The sequence below is a fragment of the Rhinolophus sinicus genome, chromosome 3, assembly GCF_057876585.1.
Source record: "Rhinolophus sinicus isolate RSI-liver-muscle chromosome 3, RSI-T2T, whole genome shotgun sequence".
In the NCBI taxonomy this organism is placed as follows: Eukaryota; Metazoa; Chordata; class Mammalia; order Chiroptera; family Rhinolophidae; genus Rhinolophus; species Rhinolophus sinicus.
Window position 1 is genome coordinate 191,255,605 of NC_142503.1, and position 25,092 is coordinate 191,280,696.

At 39.9% G+C, this 25,092-nt stretch overlaps 1 protein-coding gene and 1 pseudogene across 1 annotated transcript in view; both read right to left on the bottom strand.

Annotated features, from left to right (window-relative positions):
• Window positions 1–3,634: 3,634 nt before the first annotated feature.
• Window positions 3,635–4,180, bottom strand: LOC141570810 (small nuclear ribonucleoprotein E pseudogene; annotated as a pseudogene).
• A 2,433-nt stretch (window positions 4,181–6,613) lies between these two features.
• The window catches only part of CATSPERB (catsper channel auxiliary subunit beta), a 65,060-nt gene continuing 46,581 nt past the window's right edge, over window positions 6,614–25,092 (bottom strand). Inside the window, 8 exon segments of the mRNA XM_074326742.2 lie at window positions 6,614–7,081; window positions 9,511–9,585; window positions 10,297–10,397; window positions 12,088–12,223; window positions 13,490–13,600; window positions 17,145–17,255; window positions 18,022–18,219; window positions 20,595–20,734. Of these exon segments, the coding sequence (XP_074182843.2) occupies window positions 6,878–7,081; window positions 9,511–9,585; window positions 10,297–10,397; window positions 12,088–12,223; window positions 13,490–13,600; window positions 17,145–17,255; window positions 18,022–18,219; window positions 20,595–20,734 (1,076 nt within the window). The 3' untranslated portion in view covers window positions 6,614–6,877.

The window sequence follows — 25,092 nt, forward strand, 5'->3', positions numbered from 1 at the left end:
GCTGGGAGCTTAGTCACGCGACGACAGTGTGTGAAAAAGGTCTGGCCAGGAACTCCTGTTGCTGCAGCCTGGAGCTGCCTGGGTTAGTGCAGGGTCCTGGACTAATTGGGTATGACAGGCCATGGGGTCGGGCAGGGAGGAAGGGCTGGATATGAATTGACTACTGAAAGAGGAGTGCTGGTACCAGCTTCAGGTCTGGATGGTTCTTTCTGATGATACTGACTCAAGTTCCAAAATTATTGGTCTAGACAAAACAGCCTTGGTCAGAACTATTTTGTGACCCTTCTGAATGAAGCTTTCATTGCCTGTGGCCGAAAGCTGAGATGATGATAAGTTGGTTCACAACTGATTTTGTGGATTTCTGAAGTAGACTGCCAGTTGAGTTCACAGCCCAAGTAGATTTCTTAGCTGAACATCAAAGTGGCAGATTATATGACTGCAAGAATTCCTCCCAAAGCATAGGCTCTTTTGCAATATCACCTTGCTACTCAAAGGAGGTGGAGTCTCTTTCTCCTTTCTTTGAATCTGGGCTGGCCTTGGGACTATCTTGACCAAGAGAATGAAGCAGAACTGACAGTATGAGAATTCAAAGTCCAGGTATTAAAATCTGGCATCTCCTGTTTTTGTGTTCTGGGGGAAGCCAATCGCCGTGTAAGAAGTCCACCTACCAATGTACTAAGGTCTGTGGCTAAGCCTAAGCTAGTTCCATGGAGAGGCCACGTGGGGAGACAGATGCCTGGCCAGTCCCCCGCTGTTCCAGCCAACCCAGCTGAGGAGCTAGGCCTGGGAGTTAGGAAGTCATCTTGGATGTTCTAGCCCCAGCATACAAAGGAGGGTGGTTTGCTGAGGAGGGCGGTTTCTGGTAGTCAGCTGCATTGGTGGCCTTCAGTGAACCTCACCTGCCAATATTCATGAGTGTGCATAGACCTCTTCTCTTGAATCTGGGCGAGGTTGGTGACTTGCTTTAGCCAACAGAATGTGGATGATGTTGTGTCAGTACCAGGCGAAAGTGTGGCAGCTCCCTCTTTTGCATTTTAGGAGCCCTAAGCTGATCTGGCTGCCCTGGTAGAGAAGCCATATAGAGACGCCATATGGAGAGATTTCTTGAAAAGGAGAGGCCCTGAGACTACATGGAGAGAGAAAGCTCGGACATCAGGTACATGGCTGAGCCCTGCCCCCAGCCAACCTACCAGTTGAAGGCTGTGCATGAATGACCACTGAGAAGACCAGTAGAACCACCCAGCTAAGTTCAGCCCAGACCACATCATCGTGAGCAAGAAGCATGGTTGTTGTCTTAAGTCACTAAATTGTGGAGCAGTAGATAACAAAGCAACTGGGTAAAAGTGGGATCTTCAACATTTACAATGAGAGCAGTGCATATTCCTGGCCTACAGGTGTGCTGGGCTTGGTCACGTGACTTGGTCTGGCTAATGGAAAATGAGCAGACACAATGAGCATCCCTTGCTTTAGACAGTTCAGATGGTTTGGCTGCGTCTCTCCTGTCCAGTCCTTTGCCATGAAAAGAGCTGCGAGGGTGACTCCTGCCCTTCAGCCTGTGTTCCAGAGGGCAGACATGTGGGGCACAACTGCCTGGAGCAGAACCACCACAGCCAATCCACAGACCAGTGAGCTTATTGTCATAAGCCACTGAGAGCTGAGATTTGAGGGTTGCTGCTGCTAAAAAAACTGACTAAATGCTCATCAACCAAGTATCATCTCAGTTCTTCCTTCAGTGAAATCGTTGCCATTTCCTGATGTGCCTCCCTTGAGGGCTAAATCGTGACATCCCTCCAGTCAGTGGCACTCTCTGCCGAATGGTGGGTTCTGACTCCGAGTAAATGGGAGGGAGCATAATCGGAACTGAAAAGAGGTACACCATAGACTTGCAAATTGTAGAAATGTGTTCCTTTTATTGTCAAAACTCGGGGGAAGCTTTTACGGGCCAGAAGTTTTGAGATGTGTGATCAAAGATGGAAGAACATAACATGTGCTCAAGTCTTAATTCATTATCATACTGAGACTGTATTCAATATGCGAGCTAAGGCTGCAAGCTGGGGTTCCAAGGGACTGGACTGATTATTGCAAACCCTGCCCGATATCTGCTCCATGCTGGGGGGCCCTGGAAGGCCAGGAGGCACCTGACCCAGTGGAGAGAGAAGTCAAAGACTGACAACATGGAGAAGTCTCTCTCCCCTTCTCGTCACTAGGAGCAGATTGATAAAGGCAGCCTCTGAACCTTTTACAATGTGCTCCTGACCTCCCCTGCACACAGCTAACTCAGCTATAGCACTTTCTAGGTGCCAGGCTCTGTGCTGAGCACTCTATGTGTATTAACTCCTTCAATTCCCCAGTAGTCCAATCATCATTAGATGGACCAAGAAACTGAGCCACGGGGAAGTTAAATAACTTTCCCAAGGTGACACAGCTAGAACGTGGCAAAGGCGGCATTCCATTCCAGATGTCCTTACCCTGGATCCCAAGCTCTTACATATTACACTGTCTGGTAGGACCAGGTGACGGTGGGGAGCACTGTGGTTAAAATCGGATCCCCGATGTCGCTGGAAATGAGCGGTGCCTCGGATGGCCCGGCCTGGTGTGGTCACTATGATGACGGCAGAGTGGACACAGCCATCGCGGTACAGACAAGCCATGAAGCCTGTGGCGTATTGCTCCATTTCAAGCACAGGCCTTGCCCTGGCTGGGCAGCCATATACTTCCCACTTCTGGCTCTGGCCCCAGTCTAGTGGGGTGTGAGCTGACCACCTCACTTTGCTATAGAACACTCTGTTGCCAGGGCCTGAAGAGCATGAAGAAGCAACTTCTTAAGCTGTCTTGGTAAGATACAGGAGTGATGGAGTAGAAGGTCAAACTCAGCAAGAATAAACTGTAGCAAAGTTTGGGTTAATGCATTATCGTGGAGCCCGTGGGGATCTCCCACTCCAAAAGCCCGGCCAGGCCAGAGCACCTTGCATTCTCTACCACTGAGGAAGAGGAAGAATACCTGGTAGACCATCAGGGCACGTGGTCATTTAAAATATTCTGCTCAAATGCATGCTGGCGGAAAAGTAGGCAGCTTTGAGTGGGGCCTAGCCCAGGTCAGATTGCGGTAAATATATGGTCACTCTTCTCTGGTGACCCAGAAGATTTGTCAACACATTTGTCTTATTTTGTAAACAACTGTGAAGGGTCTGCGATTTTAACCTCTTTGCAAACTAACAAGGTGGTTTCCTGGATGCTGGTTGAAGACAGACTCCGGGGACAAAACAGCAGATTCTTTGTTACTTTCAGCAACAGCAGCAGCTAGAGTAACAGCATTTTTGCACCCCACCCTGCACCTGCGCCCCAGGTTGATACAAAGAGGGCCAGAGAACAGGTGCACAGATGGTGTGCTGTGTCATCTGAAAGGAACTCTGAGCTGAGGGAATCCCAATCTTTTATGATGGGCCCCAAGCATGTTGCCTTTTGCTCCAGAAAAGGGACATTATCTTTATTATACAGAAAGCATGCCTGCACATTTGCTCTGAATGCCTTATAGGTTGCCATGGTAATTCTTCATCTCCACTACTTTCTGTACCGACATAAGGAATGGGGTAACCGAAAAAAGAAAAAAGAAAGAAAGAAAAGAAGACATGAGAATAGTAAAACTCTGATGAATTTATTTAGACTTTTCCAATCAGAAGATCTATAAAGAAGCTATTCTAATTTTGACGTACACTTAAGTTTTGTGTTATATCAGTTTTTTTAAATAAAACCAATCCCACAGCAATTACTGTTATCTGGTAATAGCATAAGGGTAATCAAAACAATGTGAATAAATGTTGTAGGACTACACTCCCAACAAAGGACAACAAAAAAGCACACACTGTATTGCCTTCTCAACAATTTCTCACTTCATGAATCGTTTCTAGTGGGAGACACTTTGGAGCAGAGTCACCTTATCTCTTTTCAGCAGGACGTGACACAGCTGTTTTCTTGACTTTGTTTCAGAATGACACTGTTGCACACCATCTAATACGAGGTATATGTACCCATCAAAACCACCCATACAACCCTCTATCCGCGTATTCACGAGCTCATAAAGCCACACCTGAATCCAAGATCTATTTTGCAAGCATCTGAAGGTGAGATTGAGGCTGCACCATCACCTTCTCACTGTTGGGCCCTGGCCATGGTACACCATGGTGGAAACCAACGAATTTTTTTTTTTTTTTTTGAAACCAACGAATTTTTAATTTAAATTACACATGGCGAGATGCCATAATCTTTTCAGTGCTTCGGGACTCTGAATGTTTTAATCCCTCACAATGTGCCTCTGACCCAATCCTTAATCACTTCACAAAAAGAACAGAGGCAAGAAGTTGATGTCTTGGGGGATTTGTCACATTATTGTAGACTCTATCACCCAGAAACAGGTGGTCTTCATACCTGGTGATACAAGAAGGCCCCTTGAAAGTTCGTGCACAGTGGCCCATTGGACACTGGTGATCTCTGGCTGGATGAAATATATGTTCCATGTCAGTAGTACCCAATATCCAGAGATGCTTCCTACGGCTAGAGCACATTAATTTGGGGGACATGGGGGTAGAGAGTGAATGGTTCTTTTTAATATTTCACTTAATAAACCTCTACCAAGAAGTCTGGCTTTTTGTGCTCCCAACTTTGGGCTCAGATAGTCACGTGGTCTATCTAACCAGTGTAGAAATGCTTCTCCCAGCGAACGCAATAATGATGCCACTAACCTGGAAACTGAGACGGCCTTGTAGCCATGTGTGATTCTTGGCGTATTATACAAACAGGCAAAAGAGAAGATAATGGATCTCACTGGGGAAAATAAAGATGCTATAGTACAATGAGGACCAAGGTCAATTTCGTGGGTTCTGGGCCACATACCCAAGGATAAAGGTCAGTGGAAAATAGCATGCACAGTGACAGATAACCACTACCAGAGACCAGGTTTACCAAAGGCTCAGCACCCTCAGGAATGAAACGGTTGTGTTCCTGGCCAAAGGCTCCTAATCAGCTGAGCTGCCGTTTGCAGGCCGGGGAGCACATGGGACGTGGGACGGAGACAGAAATCTAACATCGCCCTCGGTATTAGCTACGGAAACAAGGGCCGCGGACTCTATTCACATTTCTTTTTTTCTGATAGTATAATTATCACCATTTTTTCCCCTTTGGGGTAGAAACTAAGAGAAATTCATAGCACCTACAGATGTGTAGACTCCAAGAACAGTGGCTGTACAACATTACCTCTAAACCCCATAGTTATACATGACTTTGGATATTCTTTTTTTTGGAAGGGGGGGGGAATAGGTGAACGAATTTGTGGTTGTATGTAGAATGGCTGGGTTATCTTTGCATGTACAGGAAGACAGATGTGTGCCCAGCACGGGCCTGTGTGCTGAAAGTCTGACTGGCCAAAGGGTGACATGTAGTTGACCACAGGATAGAACCTTAGGCTAAATAACTTCCCCAAGGTCGCACAGCTAGTGAGTGATGGAGCCAGAGAAAAATCAGGCTGTAGGGTGTTCCCATCAGGGCAGCTGAGCGTGGCTTACATAGCGACCCTCTGCACTATCTTCAAAATGTTTCTGTAAATCTAAAACTATTCTAAAATTTTTGAAAGTTTATTGAAAGAAAAAACAACAACAACAGGCTGTTAGATTCTGGAGCTTACACTTCTAACCACTATGCCATGTTTTATCGCTAGACCCCTGGCCCAAGTTACGCTCTGAAGACTTGACAAACTCCTGTGTCCTAGGTTTCACTCCTGCCTGTGACAAGAACTGATTGTCCAGATTTTGTGTTGATTATCTGACTTTCTGTACTATCCTTGCAATAAATTTCCTTTTTTTATTATAATCAGAATCACTTTCTATGACTTGCAACCTAACAACACCTAAAACAGCTAATATTTATAGTATTCACAGAGCTGGGCATTGTTCTAAGTCCTTTACATGTATTTATTCGTTTTGACCCTCTCAGTAACCCTATTAGGTAGGTATTATTATCCCCACTCTACAGGTGGAAAAATTCAGGCACAAAGAAGTTAAGTATCTAACTTGCCCAGGTCACACACAACTAGGAAGTGGTGGCGAACCTGAGGTGTCTGGCTCCTGAGTCTGCTTCTTATATCCACCTTTCCCCCAGCCATCTCAGAACAACTTCCATGATATACTGCACGGCCTTGCTTTACAGCTCTCATAAGCGGGCTCTTTGGACCAGACGCCTGGCCTCTCCATATGCTGTCAAAGCAGCGTGCTTCTCCGCCTGAGCTTATCCAGGAGACTGACGGTCTGATCTCTGAATGCCTTGCCCATTTCCTGACTACCTGGGAACAGGTGCGCGGCGTCAGCACGCGGAGGGGCACAGCTTTTGGAATCCTACGCTCTGCATGGAGCCTTGTAAACCAATACCTCGCCCAGTCACCGTGTTCTTGCGACACCTCCATGACGGGAGTCACATTTCCCTCTCCTTGGGGACCACAGTCCAGTTTGAAGTTACTTTGAGAAACTCGGATGATTTTATCTATAAAGGCCAAGAGGCTCTGAACACACAGAATGGGCTCCAGTTAATAAAAGCTGAAAAACGGAAAACCCAGTTCACACACAAACATGGTCATCGTTTTTTATTTTTCTAAATATCTTAAGGAAAATCCTCTATGTAAGTGCTGACCTAAGACATTTTCTGCATATTTAGAATTAGAGCAGGGAAGGGTAAACATATTGACAAATAGCAATTTGAGTTATAATGGTAATTCTGTAGTATTTTATCTAGTTTTTATAATAACACTTAAATATAGTATCCTAAAAATTGTCTAATAAAACTAGAAAATAAAGAGAAAATTGTGATAATCATATGTTCACTATTCAGATGTTCATCTATAAGCCAGCTGTCTGACGTTGACATTTGATTACTTCACTTTGCTTCTTCTAACCAAGTTTCTGCACTTATCCCATGGGTGGATGTTACGTATTTGAAGCATAAATGTTAGAAAAATTAATCCCCCTAGCATTACAGCGGCTGCGATGGCAATAAGTGGGTGACCCGGAAATGGCAATGGCACTTCATCAACGTAAATCTGCAACAGGAAAAGCAAAGTCTTTAAGCTTTCTGAGTCTAGTTATTCCAAAACATTGAGCTTTACGTGATTCCCACATTGTGCAGACACTATTAATCATTTAGTAAAATTCTGCCCAGACTTATATGATATTCAGCATTCACAAAGCTTGGAAATAGTCTCTTGACAATTTGGAAAGTAACGCAATACATAGAGAAAAGAAGTCTATGTGTTACCCTATGCCTTTAGCCTATGTCTTTCATGGCAGAGGTAAACAGATAGGACACTTCGATGGCAGGAAAGCATTGCATTTCAGTGCCGGAGGAGTGGGCCAAGTGCTGTGGGAACATGGTAAGGGTATGCCCACCGGCTTCAGATAGGCATGGAAGGCCCTTCCTGAGCTGGATCTTAAAAAATAAGTGGGTTCACAGAAGAGAAGAAAAAGGGACATTCCAGGTGGAGGGAATAAGCATGTGCTCTTTCAAACGATCTTCTCTTTAGAAAAGCCTCTATATAAATTCGGACATAGGGAAATTTCTGGGTGTTCAAAATCGTTCCTCTGCCTGAATGGATAATTAGTAAAACAAGTTCCTAGAGGAGAGCTAAGATTATTGTGTTTCTCTCTGAGAGTTCACGCAAGGTGGGGTGCCATTATGTTACATGTGGAAGGTGGTTCAAGCCCAGTGGCTTACGTTTTCTCTGTGAAATAGGAAGCAAGATCACCTTTTGAGGTAGATGGAAGCTGAGATGAGTGGAAATAGGACAATGGGGGATGTGGAAAAATGCTGAGGACAAGAAAAAGGACTGATCAACTGCTTTACGGTAAAGCTCAAGTTAAATGTACCGCCATCTTCCCAGTGACCCAAGGACGTATCTGTTTTCTTAGAAACAATCCCCACATGCTATCCGTTCTTATCCATTTAGTTCTTTTTTATATAGCTTCTGTTTCTCTGCTGAAAATGTCTCCCTTTCCATTCATTTGAAAATGGCACGTGGTTATAATAGCTTGTTTAAAAGATCTGCCTGATAATTTCATTGGTTGCCATTTGCTCACTGTCTTTTCTCTTCAGAATTGATTATATGTATTTTCTTAGTTCTTGGTATATTGAGTAATTTTGAATTGTATCCTAGATACTTAAGATATTTTGGTGTGAGACTCCAGTTTCTGTTAAAAAGTCTCCGGAAACTGTTGATTTTTTTGTTTGTTTTAGTGGTTGATCACACTGATTGAATTGAGATCACACCTTATGCTTCTTTCTCTGTGGGTGGTGGCTCTACTGTCGGCTGAGTGTTCAAAGCCTCTGCTATGCTAGTGTGTCTTCCTGGTGCCTGTGCCACTCGTGCTATTCTGGAACTTACATGGTGTTTATAATACAGTTTTATTTGTTTGCTATGCTTCTTTAAGTGTGTTCTGCTCATGTGCTGCTTGGTACTTGTGCTAGTTCATATACAGACTTAGGAATCTCCTTTGCCCATTCTCTTCTCTTAGGGGTATTCCCCACACTCTCTACTCCCAGACGTGCTTTTTCCTAATCCTCTGGAAAGAAAGCTGAGAGTCCAGGAGAATTTTAGCTCCCTGCATTATTGTGCGAGTCCCTGAAACTGAGGGTGCCTTTGGGACCAAGAGGTGAGAAAAGAGAGAAAAATAATGGGAATTTCGTCTCACGCTCTTCATATGACAGGTGCCTCTTTTCCTGATTCCTCTATCTAGTGAGATGGATTTTCTCTCATGGTCTTAGGTGTCTGCACTGCTGCCAGGGCTGCCCAGTCTCGTAGTTGTGCAGATCCATTACCGGGGCTGGCCTTGGGACAGGGCCAGGATAGAAAAAGGAAAAGAGGGGTGGGATTGATTTTGTTGTTGATAATGTGGTACCGGTAGTTGACAATGAATGAGTCAGCAATCAATTTAATCAAATCCTTATTCCTTTCCAGCCTTCACAGGCAGCAGATGTCGTTATGTGAATAAGCAAAAATGTGTCACTGCATATCATGGGGTGATTCGGGGAGACTGATTTTGGTTCCAAATTCTTTTGCATCTTGATAGCTTTGGGAGTATTTAAGACTCTACTATTATAATGCAAATAAACAAAGGGAGGCTAACACTGGAAACTACAATGTGACATATATGTCTCTGTGGGAAGGTCAGGGTGAGGGGAAGGGCATCAAAAGTCAGAAAACCAAGCTAAATGTGGGAGGTGGAAAGGGAGCAACAACAAATACAGGCACTTAGTAGAATTTCCCCAGCATCGATCAGCCCTGCCACCTGCCACCTGTCACGTGCTCTAATTGCATCATTACTGATGTCACCACTATTCTCCAGGATCCCGTCTCCAAGCATTGTCCGTCACACCAATTCTGCCATTTTTTAATCTTCAGTGTCTCCTGGACTGACCCTGGTCATGTTATATCCCCAGCCATCACCCCATTTGATACCTGTGTAGTCACTGTACCTGAAATTCTTCAACTAAGTTACAAAAAGTGACCCCTGGGACAACGGACACTCTGAAGTGAAAAAGCTCAGAGCCCTGTGGAAAAAGCACACCCGGTCATTAGCGGTGTCAACATGCATGTTCCCGTAAGTCAAACTATGGTCACTTTCCCTAGAGATGTTGCATGAAAAAATTCCAATCCCCCAAAGGCTCTTGGGCATATACTTTAGTTTTCAAAATAAAAATGGAGGGAGAAGGACAAAAATTGGAAACAGAAGGATTCGATAGCTGATGCTGCACTTTATATTTAGAATGAAGACACAGCAATATAAAACCTAACATGGCCTTGATGTATACGTTGGGCTAATCCTCATCTTCATGACTTTGATATGTCCCTTAACTTTGATTGGCTTTCTCAGCAATTACCTAGGTTATATCCACCTCACATGTTCTTAAGGACAGCAGGAACCGGAAGACGTGTCGGTGTACATCCAGGTGAAGAATACTGAGCCCATTTCCCCCTCACTTTTAGAAACACCCTTTCTGCTTTACCTTAGTAGGTCATGTATTCATGATGTCTATCAGCTCAAAACATAGTAAGTCAATGTTCACTTCAACTTTCAGATACCTTTGGAAATAGTGACATCGAGGGAAATGGAGGAAACACAAACACTCTCCATATACTTTAAAGATGCTGTTTCCCCCATTCATGGAAACCTACACTTTAAAATTAAAACCAATCTTAGTTTAGGCATATGTATTTGATCTAAACTCGAAACAGGAAAAACAAAAATGCTGCCAACTTACCCTTATACTTAAGTTGAGGCCCGAAGGATTATACACCGGAGCATGAAGAATAGGTTCTAAGTAATCTTTCAATTTTTTTACATTTTCTGGTACAGTGTGTGCTAAAAGTACATAAGGATATTTTAAGCACATGTCTGCTCTTTTCTCATTTTGCATACAACATGTTACATACATGAAGGTACCGTGAAAGATTCCATTCCATAACATAACTGAGTTATCCCATGCTTTTAATTCTGCTAGACTTTGTGGAAGATATATTTAGGGGTGATTAAGCCTTGTATCTCTCATTGCATCTGCTCAGAGGTGTCAAGAAGGAAAGCATCTTAATTCAGGCTGACCTTTCCTTGCAGCTCCATGCTCCTGACCAGTTCTGACCTGCACATACTTTGTGTCTTTGGCAATAAGATAATTGCAGGACCACCTTGGTGGTTGGTAAGTGATTTTACATGAGGTGGCAGAAAAGTTTCACAATAGGATCACTGAAATCTTTTCCCCAAAAAAGTGATCAGTTACTCCTGCCTTTCCTATAATTCTTTCTAAAACCAGGTATGTTGTGTTGGATTTAGAAATTGCAGTGGTGTAATGGAATATGGGATGTAAAAGGGAAAAAAAAACCCAAATCTCTGATTGCAGCATTTGCCAATTCCCATGGTATAAATATTCTCACCATGGCTAATTTCAAGCTACCCGCATTTTAACAACCAGTGTGCAAAATGCTTGCATATTTAACAATCAGTGCTCAAAAGTTAGTAACAACAGGCTCCAGCACACCACAGAAAATGGGGATGTTATGATAGTTAAAGCAAAATGTTTAGTAGTTTTCTTTACTGCGTTTTTCATTCCAAAAACGCCTGTGTTTGGCATAGTAAGACTCACTGAATATCAAATATCGGCATATTTGATAACATTAATGACTGATCAAAATTTTGTTTAATTCTATCGATCTATTACCTTGAAGTATTCACACATAAACAAACACAAAACGTATGATAAAAGATTATATTAGGTTGGTGCAAAAGTAATTGCGGTTTTTGCAATTATTTTAACCTTTTAAACCACAATTACTTTTGTACCAACCTAATATAAATGAGGTAGGGTAAATTTCAATTTTCTTATTTAAAAATATTTCTGCATCTCTTCAATTATCTTACCATAAAATCTTTAAGAAATTTACTCATGTAATTAGAAGACATACCCTGTTTCCCCAAAAATAAGACCTAGCCCGACAATCATCTCTAATGCGTCTTTTGGAGCAAAAATTAATATGAGACCCAGTATTATATTATATTACTTTACATTACATTATATAAGACCAGGTCTTATATTATAGTAAAATAAAACCGGGTCTTATATTAATTTTTGCTCCAAAAGACACACTAGAGCTGATTGTCTGACTAGGTCTTATTTTCGGGGAAACTCAGTACTATAAAAGGCAGTATCTTTTATAACCTCCTCTGTAACACTGCATAACTGGTGAAAGGAGACACTAGACTAACATGTAGCACAAATTCAATCATTTTTGCTGCATCTACAAAATGGCTTCCAAATGTTTTACAGCTCAAATTCTTCAAAAATGCTTTTATGCCATAAAATCCAGGTCACTGGAAGTGATGAAATAAGAGGGAGACAATAGAAGCAGAATGAAGAGCAATGTGCCAACTGATTCAAATTCTTCTCCAAAGAACCCCTGGCTACATATCTCTGGTGCAAACAGTTTCTGTAAACCACTTATCTAAGTAATAACAACATTGTTTATAAGATAAAATAATTATGGAAGAAAGCAAATCCTACTTAGTTCCCAGTTTTCCCTCCTATTCACTTCCATCACAGTAACCAGATACGGAGTTTCCACTGGCATATGTCCATCCTCACTGTGAATTTCCAAAGAAATTGGGTACTGTGTAACCGGAAACTTAAAACGAGGAACCTAAAATGCAAATTCCAAGAATGAATGTAACTTTGGAACATCAATACTAATTTGATTTCCTGGTAAAGAATGAAGAGATATATTCCCAAGAATTTGGCTCTTCCAAATGAAATGGGCTTCTTGAGCTTTCTGCCTTCTCAGGGCATGAAAAAAAAAAAAAAAAATACGTCTTACAGAAGAATCAATGTGCACTCCAAAAGTAATATACAAACATTGTGGTAACAAAACTTGTAACTTCCCATGGGCCTTTTTCACAGGCCTTTTACTATGAGGTTGTGCAAACTTTGTTGGCTATTCCCTAAGGCACGGCATGAACTGCGTCTTGCCGTCTCCCTTATCACCTCTCTCCCAGCCAGTCATGATCTTTCAGCCACGCTCCTTAAACTGAGGCTCTGGAGTCAGAGTTCAAATCTAGCTCCATCGCATATTATGATGTGATCTTTGGCAAATTGCCTGGCTTCTCTGTGCCTCAAACAAAATGAGACAAGTCGTTGAGAAGGCGTAGAGCAGTGTTTAGCAGGTAGTAAATGCTCAAGAAATATTATTGTAATTCAGCAAGGGGGGAGTTGCAGAGGTATATAATAACAACCCTCATAGTTTATTGAATGTGACTCTGTGCCCCATATTGATTAATATAATGCTATCTATAGTCTTATAAGGCCTTTGAAATAGATTTACTTGAAAGTTATACCAAGTACACACTCAGCTTGACTAATGCAAATACCAATATTAACTTGATATACCTTTGAATGCATCGAGACTAACAGATGAAATATTTGACACAGGACCCATTGTCTTCACCAACATGTTACACTGTCTTCTATTTTGTCACTAGTACCAGACTGAGCTCCTAATTATAAGGATTTCACCTTCTGTTATCCCAGGACCCAATGTATATTAGATACTAAATTTTTTTAAATGAATCAATATTCCCCATAATTTAGTGGAGTGTTTGCCAAGTTACAAATTGTTTAACTATAGATATGTGTGTGTGTGTGTGTGTGTGTGTGTGTGTGTGTCTATCTTTATAAGAACCTGTGAAATGGACAGAGCAGTGCAAGTATTATTCTCTTTTACAGATGACATTAATTAACTTGTCTGGGGACATTTAAATCCAGATCTTTTCAGCTCTGTGTCTTATTTAGTTCTATGTCATAATAAAATATTATTTCTATGTCTTAGTTTTCATGTTTAACCAAAATGCACATTTCATCATCTTATTAACATGAAAGTGTTCTGTCTTCAGGTAATTAAAAATGATCTTACCTTTTCTCTGCAATCCGAGAAAGCAACAGCATGTGAAAACTTCTGATCATTTGTGCAATTACATTCCTCCCGAGTAGACTTATTAGCACACTGTTTGAATTGACCAGATTTCTGCAAATAGAATTAATATAGGTTGACTTTTTTTGTTTGGCTGGATTTCTGCAAAGTGAGTAAATCTTCAGTAAATATTTGTTCCCTGAGTGAATAAAATCCTCAAGAAAGGGAAAAAAAATCCATTAATAACAAATGTATATTATTTCTGAATTTTGTCTCCTCGCTTGGTAATTTGAACGCAAGTATCACTCAGCTGCCTGCCAGTTTGTGTCAGGGTGGCTGATGGTTAAGATGTATGGACCTAGAAAGCCTGTGTCATTCTGAATGCTGCATCTCAGGACCGCCAAACTCCCTGCTCTTGGCCCTTCCCGTCGTGGGCATGAAAACAGGCCTAAGAGAAAAAAACTTGATATTACAGTTTGCAGACGCTGTGGAACACTCTCCATACCTACTATTTCATACTTGTCTTTCCTCATAGCATTCACTAATGCTATTTAAACTCTACCATAACTGCCCATTTGTCATTTGATTTTCACTTGATCACTCTTGCTAGAGATTGGTTTACTTTGTTCATTTTTTTCAAAGAACAGGCTTTGGATTTTGATCATCAACTCTATTTTTTAAAACATTATCTTTCCCTCTACTTTTATTATTATTATTTTTTAGGATTGCCATTCCCCGTCCCTCCCAGCTACTTTTTTTCTTCTGCTTATTGAGACAAAATTCACCATTTTAACCATTGCAGCGGGTTTTAGTATGTTCACAATACAATGCAGCGGGTTTTAGTATGTTCACAATAGTACTCAATCATCACCACTAGCTGATTCCAGAACATTTTCATCACACCGAAAACAAACTCTGGGTACATTAATAGTTACTCCCCTTTACCCCCTCTCCCAGCCCATGTCTATTCATTCTACTTTCCATCTCTACGAATTTTCCTATTGTGGGCATTTCGTACAAATGGAAATATACACTATGTGGTCTTCTGTGACTGCTTTCTTTCACTTAGCATATTTTTTTGAGGTTTCATCCATGTTGTAGCATGAATCAATACTTCATTCCTTTTTATGGCTAAATAATATTCCATTGTATTGATATAGCATATTCTGTTTATCCATTCATCAGCTAACAAATATTTGATTGTTTCCCCTTTTGGGCTATTATGAATAAGGTTGCTAAGAAGTTTTGGTTTGAACATACATTTTCAATTGTTTTGGATATATATTGAGGGGTGGGTCATATAGTCATTCCACATGTTTACATTTTTGAAGAACTGCCACACTGTTTTCCACAACAGCTGCACCATTTCACATTCCCATCAGCAATGTATGAGGGTCCTGATTTCTCCACATCCTCGTCAACATTTGTCATTTTCCATTAAAAAAGGTATTATAGCTATCTTAATGGGTAAGAAGTGGTATCTCACTGTGGTTTGATTTGCACTTCCCTAATAATTAATAATATTGAGCAGTCACTGAGCCCTTTCCCATCTCTGTCCTTTCTGCATGATATTTCCTCAGCCTTTGTCTCCCTTTTCCCTTGTGTATACTCTTCCTTTGTTTGGTTAACCTCTACTCATCTTTCCGACTAAGTTAGTTAGGCATCCCTGATCCAAGTCATATTGTGTGTTTTATATCTGTCTCTATTATTTGTCTATATCTTAAACTTCAGGGTAAATTTTAAAAGGTGCATTAAAAATGTCTTATTTACTTAGGTGTAAATTAGATACATTTCCTATTTAACGCCAAAGAAAATCCTGAAAAAAAAACACCCCTAAAACTAAGGATTTTCATACAAATATAGAAAAGCCATACTTCAATAGAAGAGGCTTGGTTCTAGTGACACAACAGGGTATATCTTTGGGACAAACTGAAGCTAAAGAAGAACTCAGTATTCTAATTCTAGTTGCTCGAAGGAGCAGAGCTTCTTACCCTGAAATCCAAGATACAACAAGAAGTCAACCTTCTCGTGTGTGTGTGTGTGTGTGTGTGTGTGTGTGTAACAATATGAGTGTAAATATGTATTATTACTTTGTTCAACAATTGTTAGGCCCTCCATATATCTGACACTGTTCTGTGTACCAAAGATACAATGGAGAACAAAATAGATTTGCAAAAAAAGAAACAAAACCCTGCCTTACGTAGCTTACCTGTTTATGAAATACAATAAATAAATGAGTAAAATGTGTAAAATTGTATTAAGTGTAATGAGGAAAAATAAGGCAGGGAAGGGGGATAGGGAGTGGGTAACAGTGGAGATGGGAATTACAGTTCTAAATAGAGTGGTTAAGAAAGGCCCCCTGATGACGGTGACATTTAAGCAAAAATCGAAAGACGGTGACAGAGTGCGCCATGTGACAAATGGCAGAAGAGCACCCCAGACAGGAAGTTTTTTGAAACCGCAAATGCCCTGAGGTGGAAACATGTCTGGAATATTTGAAGAATATGCTGTCACTGTTGACAAAGTGGCCAATGTGTCTAGAGCAACTTGACCTGGGGGAAACTAGGTCAGATGCAATGCCAAGGCCAAATCACAGAGGGCCTCATAACCCATTGTAAGAATTTGGCTTTTACTCTGAGTGAGATGGGAAGGCAATGGAGAGCCTTGGACAAAAGAAACAATTTTATGTCATTGTGTGTGTGCATGCTCGTGAATGGATATGAAAGTCTCTCTGTACAGGTATATGGGCAGGTAGGTATGGTTATCTGGAGAGAGATTCCACAGGCATCTATGAGGTTTCCTTGAGAAGCTACCCCATGATGTACTTTTCTGCTGAAGCTAATGGTGACAGTCTGTTCTCTCTACCTTGCTTACTCCATGCTCCAGAGAGGCAGAGTTCTGCTGGGGTTGAGTTATTTTCTAGGCAGAACCTTGGCAGGAATTTAAACATGCTGATTTTGGAACAAGTGCCCTTCTTTTCTTTTGGGCACCATTCTTTTCACAGAGCTGGAGATGTGAGATGGGCCTGGGGGCCATTTTCATTTGACAAAAGATGCTTTGACCCTATCTATCCCCTTTGAAATCCAAATGGGAGCCAGAGAGAGGTCAGGGGGAAAAGTCCATTTAGACACCGTCATCCCAAAACCATATTCAGGAGTAGCAGTAAGAGGAGAGAGGACTACAGTCGTAGTAGGAAGAACGGGTAACAGTAGTAGTAATCTTCCTCAGTATCATCACCATCATCACCTTTATCACCATCATCACCATCATCACCATTATCACCATCATCACCATCATCACCTTTATCACCATCATCACCATCATCACCTTTATCACCATCATCACCATCATCACCATCATTACCATCATCACCATTATCACCATCATCACCATCATCACCTTTATCACCATCATCACCATCATCACCATCATCACCATTATCACCATCATCACCATCATCACCTTTATCACCATCATCACCATCATCACCATCATCACCATTATCACCATCATCATCATCGCTGAAATATCGGGCAGATGGAGCGAGGTACCGAACATACCTTCTCATTTAATCCCCCAGCTAGATCCATCTGTAATTGTACTGAATGATTTCTTGAATTCAAATAAACGCTAGTTTATTTGTAGAAAAATGATTTACCTTTGACTTGTGAAATAGATTTCTTGGTATAGGTTTGCTGGGATCTGCATGATAGAAATTATCTGTAAGTGGAATGGCGATTCCCATATTAGATGGAGGCCTGTAGTTTATCTGCAAGTGATTAAGCAAAGAAAATGTATAATTCATTATTTTTATTATGTCTTCAATTTAAATATCTTGATTTTCCAGAAAAGCATTAAAATAAAATATTTTGTTCTTAGTTCCAGGTATTAAAATAAATTTCTATTCACCCTACGTTCCCTACTCAATATTTTCTGGAATTTCAACAACCTCAACCCATGGTGATACAACTTGGACTTTGTAAATAAGTGAAAAACTTTTTAGTACCTAAAATAGTATCATAAAGTCAATGAAATAAAGTTTCAAAACTTCATAAAGAGTCCTAGTGATGTATTTAGTAAATAATTTTTCAAGTTGGGTTATTTGCTTTTTTGTCACAAGGAAAATTATATGTTAACAGAGTAATAATTTATATTTTAAAAAGATTCTCATAAGGCAAAAATTAAAATTGTTACTACATTGAAATGGGGCCAGTAAGATATATTAGCTCAGGACAGGACAACACAGGCCAAATAACTTCATATATGGCAAAAGCCCAAGATTATGCCACCAAAATATAGCATAAATGATATTAATAATGGTAAGACCAAGTTCCCAAGAGCAGTCATTATTTCAGAAAGTTTCACATTTTAGAAATAAATCATCATCATATCCTTGAAATGACATGAGGACTGAAAAGTAACTAGAATGTTTTGAGCACATCATGGAAGAAATGTTAAGACTGAATGGCCAGCCAGTCACACAAAAGTAATGTTATCACTGGTACCCTTAAAACAATCTGCTTAGGTTTTTTTACCGGCAAAGTTTTGATCATATTAAAACCCTGACTGTCTTTGTGGACTCCTCTGATCCAGTCTTCCAATGGGATATATTGACTAGGAATGTGATGCATAGATTTGAGATAACTACAGCTGCTTTTCAGTGTTGGCACGAATGTTGTAACAAAGCAGTCCACTGATGCTCCCCAGACAATAAATGCCAGTGAAGTTGAACCCTGAAAATAGCCAAATAAAATGAAGATTATTTAAAGTAACTGTTATAGGGTGCACTGTATCCACTCAAAATTCATATGTTGATGTCTTAACCCCTAGGATCTCAGAATGTGACTGTATTGGGAGGTAGGGCCTGTAGTGAGGTAACTGATTTAAAATGAGGTCAGTAGGGTGGGCCCTAATTTAATATGATGGGTGCCGTTATAACAAGAGGAAATTTGAACATAGACTCACACAGAGAGGGGACAATGTGAAGACACAGGGAAGAGACGGCCATCTAAAAACTGAAGAAAGAGGCCTCAGAAGAAGTCAACCCTGCTGACACCTTCATCTTGGACTTCTAGCCTCGAGGACTATCGTAAAATAAATTTCTGTTATTTAAAGCCACTCAGTCTGTGGTGTTTTGTTATGATGTCCATAGCAAACTAATATAATAACCAACTAATGACAGAAAAAAGAAAAGAAATAGAAAAAGAGTGATGACAGAAAATAGAGATAGAGTGATAAGTTTGACATGAAGATCTGTTTGAGAATAACTCGTAACAGAAAACACATTCTTTTTCAGGAAGAAAAACATTCCAATCTCGTTGGATATGGGCAACATGTGGAAATGAGCAAGAGTCAAGAAGGCCTTATTAAATAAACACCATCGTTACATCCAACTCACATCCATGAGGCTTCTCCCAGTCACTGATGGACATTTGCTTTGATGATATGAATAAAATAATTCCTATCTGGATACATTTTGAAAGGAAATTATTCACTTAGCAATTACTGTAGTTCACCAAGATACATTCTTCGTAGGAATTTGTGCATAATAAATGTATTTGAATCTTGAACATTAAATGTTCAACAAAATCTGATAAATTCTGTTTGGCATTGAATTTTAAAAATGAAGAAATACTAATAACTATAGTGGTGTAGTAGACTCTGGTAGTGGTAGTTTTACCCCTAGCCCCATGTTCTGTAGCCACTAAAAATGATATGTTTTTTCATGAATTTTAGCCAAAACACATTGAACCAGAATCCAACCAGGGTTATATTATTAAAGTAAATTTGGGGATGGGGTTGGGGGTGGGAGGCACAATTATGTAAAAGACAAGGAAGCAAACAGAAAAAGTCAGAATGCTGGATATTCCATAACACAATTGCCCCAATTTCTACAATTCAACGGCAGGGGAAGAAAATGGAGTAGTACCTTTCAATTAAAAGAGACTTAAAAGATAAAAAAGAAAATCCACATACTGTGTGAATCTTGTTTGGATCCCAATTCAAACAAACCAACCATACGTTTTTTTGAGGAAATTGAAGAAATTTGATTATAGACTAATTTTTATTGAATTTATAGGTTTTAAACCAAAAATTTAGTTTAAAAGTTTTAGGAATGATAATGGTGTTGTGGTTATGTGAGAGATGATACACATGTTTTTAGAGATGTGTATGGAAGCGTATAGGAGTGAAATGACACAATGTCTGCTGTTCATTTAAAAATATGTCAGAATATAAACAAAATTAAATAGGGATGATAAAATGAAAGTACCAAAATCTTGACTATTGCTTAATTTGAATTTACATAGAGAGCTAGATGGAAATTCTACTTTTCTCTATATCTTAAAGTTTTTATGATAAAAAAATTTTAGAATATGTAGAAAAGTATTTATTCAGAGGGTAAAGGGGGCGGGGGGTGGGGGGTGGGAGATGAGGGTAAGGGGGATCGAATATATGGTGATGGAAGGAGAAATGACTCTGGGTGATGAACACACAATGGGATCTATAGATAATGTAATACAGAATTGTACACCTGAAATCTATGTAATTTTACTAACAAATGTCACCCCAATAAATTTAATTTAAAAAAAAGAAAAAAAAAAGTATTTATTGAGTCAAAGGGATTAAAACGTGTAGTTAAGTGAAAGGAGGACATTTTTTATAGTGTATATACACTGCCCTCCCAGTTTTAGGGGGGAAAAAAGAAGAAAATACTGTACGTTTATACTGAATGAGCATTTCCTACGTGCCAGGCAATGTTTTAGACGCCCTATTTGAATTATCCCATTTAATTCTCAGAACAACATTATGAAGTAGGTGTTATTACTGTCTTCTCCATTTTATAGATGAGGAAACTTAGCCTCTGTAAATAACCTTGCCAAGTTCACACAGACAGTACCAGAAGTGAGATCTAACTCAAATAGTCCTTTCCAGAGCTCACCCTTTTAACCTCTATTCAGTTCTGTCACACCGCCTTTCTGGAATACCTAAAAGTACTGAGTCATCCTTCATAGGTAGGATGATGTGTAATTTTTCCTTCTTTTCCTCAGCTTACATTCTAAATGTTCTATAATTCATACTATTTTTTTGTAATTAAAGAAAATCTTACTTGACGTAAAGTTTTGCTAGCTATGGAAATTTCCATTACATAACTATCAGTATCATCAAAAGCGCCTTCAGCTTCAATTTCCAACAGATTTGGGTTTCCAACAACGACTTTCAGTAGTGGTATTTCAAATGTTCGAACACCTACAGAAACAAGGCCAACGGTTAATATGAAATCATGAAAAATTTAAACAGCTTAACAATGATGGGCTAATCAGGATTCCAGAATATCTACAGAACCTCTTATGAAGGTTGCATAATGGCTGCAAAAGTATAGTTAGGAATTTATATAGCACTAACTTTAATAGTTCTTAGAAAAATTTAACGTCGCAAATATTTTCTCCTATTTTCTCACAGAAATATTGCTGCCCACCACCCTTCATCCCTCAGCCAGGTTCTCAAATGGTCAGTTGGTTAGGTCACACTGAGTTGGATAACTCGGTAGAGAAACTGAAGAGTGTACGCTCAATTTAAAGGGTGGTCAGTCCATTGTTACCACGAGAAAACTCCTAGGCAGTTAACACAATGTCACCAGGGCAATTTCTGCTTGCAAGTTACCCGTTTGCAGTCTCTCCATACTGAGCAATTAATGGAAAAAGAGATTTGAAAGACCATGTAGTCTAAGTGCCATCTTTACTAATCAGTAAATCAGGGATGAGAAATAGTAAATGATTTGCCTGAGTCTCACCTGCCGCCGTTGTTGTTAAAACAATGATCTGGCCAGTGCTTCCTAAGCTATAACTGCGGATTTTTTAAAAATGCAGATTCTGATTTAGCAGGTCTGAGGTGGGGGCTGAGATTCCATATTCTCTCCCCTCCTAGCTTTATTGTGGTATACTTGACAAATAAAATTGTATATATTTAAAGGGTATAATGTGACGATTTGATATACATATACATTGTGCAATGATTACCACAATTAGGTTAATTAACACATCCACCACCTCACAGTTACCCATTTGTGTGTGTGTGTGTGTGTGTGTGTGTGTGTGTGTGTGTGGTAAGAATGCTTAAGATTTACTCTCTTAGCAAATTTCAAGTATATAATACATATTATTAACTGTAGTCACCAAGCTATACATCTCCAGAACTTATTCATTTTTTAACTAGAAGTTTGTACCCAGACCAACATCTGGCCATTTCCCCCACCACCCCCAGCCCCTGGCAACCAGCATTCTACCCTCTATTTCTATGAGTTAGACTTTCTTTTAGATCCCACATGAGTGACATCATGCAGTGTTTGCTTTCTCTGTCTGCTTATTTCACTTAGCATAGTGTCCTCCAGGTTCAGCCATGTTGTTATAAGTGGCAGGATTTCCTTGTTTTTTTATGGCTGAATAATATTCCATTGTGTACCTATGCCACATTTTCTTTATTCATTCATCTATTGATGTACGCCTATGTTATTTCCATCTCTTGGCTATCGTGAGGAATGCTGCAATGAACATGGGAGGACAGGTATCTTTTCGCTATACTGATTTCGTTTTTTCAGATACATACCCAGAAGTGGGTTTACTAGATCATATGGTGGTTCTACTTCTAATTTTTGGAGGAACTTCCATACATTCCATAGTGGTTCCACCAATTTACATTCCTACCAATGGTACACAAGGGTTCCCTTTTCTCCACATCCTCACCAACACTTATCTCATCTTTTTGATAATAGCCATTTTAACAGAGATGAGGTGATGTCTCATTGTGACTTTGATCTGCGTTTCTCCAATGGCTAGAAATGTTGAACACCTTTTCATGTACCTGTTGGCCATTTGTGTCTTCTTTGGGAAAAATCCTATTGAGATCCTTTGCCAGTTAATTGGATTATTGGGGGGGGGTTGTTATTGAGTTGTATGAGTTTCTTCTATATATTAACCCTTATCAGATATGTGGGTTGCAAATATTTTCTCCCATTCCATAGATTGCCCATTCATGTTTTTGATTGGTGGGTTTTTATGTGTCTTTTGCTGTGCAGAAGCTTTTTAGTTTGATGTCATCCCACTTGTTTATTTTTGCTTTTGTTGCCTTTGCTTTAAGTACCATTTCCAAAAAAATCATTACCAAGACCGAGGTCAAGAGCTTTCCCCCCATGTTTTCTTCTAGGAATTTTATGGTTTCAGGTCTTACCTTTAGTTTTTATCCATTTTGAGTTAATTTTTGTGAGTGGTATAAACTTGGGGTCTTATTTCATTCATGTGAATTATCTAATTTTCCCAACACCATTTATTAAAGAGACTGTCCTTTCCGCATTGTATGTTCTTGGCTCCCTTGTCAAAGATTAGCTGACTGGATATGCATGGGTTTACTTCTGGGCTCTCTATTCTGTTCCGTTGGTCTGCGTGTCTGTTTTTTATGCCAGTACCATAATGTTTTAATTAACATAACTTCGTAATATAGTTTGAAATCCGGGAGTGTGATGCCTCCAGCTTTTTTCTTTCTCAAGATTGCTTTGGATATTCAGAGTCTTTATTGTGATACACCACATTGACAAAATGAAGAATAAAAAATAATTTATCCCAATAGATGCAGAAAAAGCGTCTGACAAAATTCAGTGTCCATTAACAATAAAAACTCTCCACAAATTAGGCATACAAGAAATGCACCTCAACACAATAAAGGCAACATATGACAAGCTTATAGCTAACATCATACTCGTATTTATCATACTCAAAGCTTAAATCTTGTCTTCTAAGATCAGGAACAAGAGAAGGATGATCATTCTTGCCACTTCTATTCAACATAGTACTGGAAGTCTTACCCAGAGCAACTGGTCAAGAGAAAGAAATAAAAGTCATCCAAACCAGAAAGGAAGAAGTGAAAATGCCTATGTTTGCAGATGACAGGATCTTATATATAGGAAACCCTAAAGACTTCACCAAAAAACTTACAACTAATAGACAAGTTCCATAAAGTTCCACGATACAAAATCGAAATACCAAAATCAGTTGCATTTCTACACACTAACAATGAACTCTTGAAAGAGAAAAATTAAGAAAAATATCCCATTTACAATAAAATCAAAAAGAATAAACTACCGACGAATAAATTTAACCAAGGAGGTGAAAGACCTGTACACTGAAAACTATGAGACGTCAGTGAAAGACGAAGAAGACACACTAAATGGAAAGATACCCAATGTGATATTGTGCTTTCTAATAAGAAATACATAGTTGGTCTTCTGTCCCATTTCTGGCACAGAGCTCCTAAACCCTTGGAATTTCCTAAGTGAAGAGAGCAATAAAGCTGTCTTTTGTTAGGTCAGTAAGGTAACTTTTGGACCACACCTAAGGATGGGGGCCAGTTGCCAGGAGAACCAACCACCTAATCAGAAGGTTGGGGTAAACAGGTCCCCCCCAGCCCCACACTCAGGTTGGCTCAATTGCCAATGGGGAATGATTTAATCAGTTATGTCTATGTAATGAGGCCTCTGTAAAACCCTAAAAGGACGAGGTTCGAAGAGTTTCCAGGTTGGTGAATACACGCAGGTGCTAGGAGAGTGGCGTGTCTGTGCCACTCTGTGCTCTCCCCCCACACTTTGGCCTACGTATCTCTTCCATCTGGGTGTTCATCTGTAACTGTTATGACATGCTTGTATAATAAACTGGAAATCCAGTAAGTAAAATGTTTCTTTGAGTTCTGTGAGCTGCTCTAGCAAATTAACGGACCCTGAGGAGGGGGTCACGGAAACCTGCAGCCTGTAGCCAATCAGTCAGACGCACAGGAAACAATCTGGGTTTACCATTGGAAACCCAAGTGGGGGTGGGGGTGGGGGCGGAGGCAGTTTTGTGGGACTGAACCGTTAACCTGTGGAATCTGATCCTATCTCTGGATAGACAGTGTCGGAACTGAGTGAAATTGTAGAATAGCCAGCTGGTGCCTGGAGCATTGTTTACTGTGTGGGGAATTCCGACCTCATTGAAGTCAGGTCTAAAAACCCCTTTACCTGGGTTTACAGATTGTAAGAATTAATATTAATGTCCATACTACCGAAAGCGGTCTACAGATTCAATGCAATCCCTATCAAAATCCCAATGGGATTTTCCATAAAAACAGAAAAAGAAAAACACCAAAAATTCATAAAGAACTACAAAAAAACTGCATTTCTAATAAGCACCCCAGGCTTTGCAGATGTGGCTGGACCAGGGACATTCCTTTAGCAGCGTGAACTAGACTTTTCTTCACAAGAAGGTGATTGAGTTAATTTGCTGATTACCTTTTGGTTCCATCAGAGTCAATGAGTAAAACTGATTGCACCACTGAACAATTAATTTGGTACATTTTAAAGCTGAAATAATTAGAACATTGTGGGATTTGGACTGGAATATAAAGAGATAATAAAGGAACAGAATTCTAAAATCCAGAGATGGTAAAAATAACAGGTAAATTGTCATATTTTGACATAAGATAAAGTCATGTTTTGAAATCAGTGAAGAAAGGATACACTATGCAATAAGTGATGTTGGAACAACTAGTAAACCATCTACAATACACCAAAACAAAATCTAGAT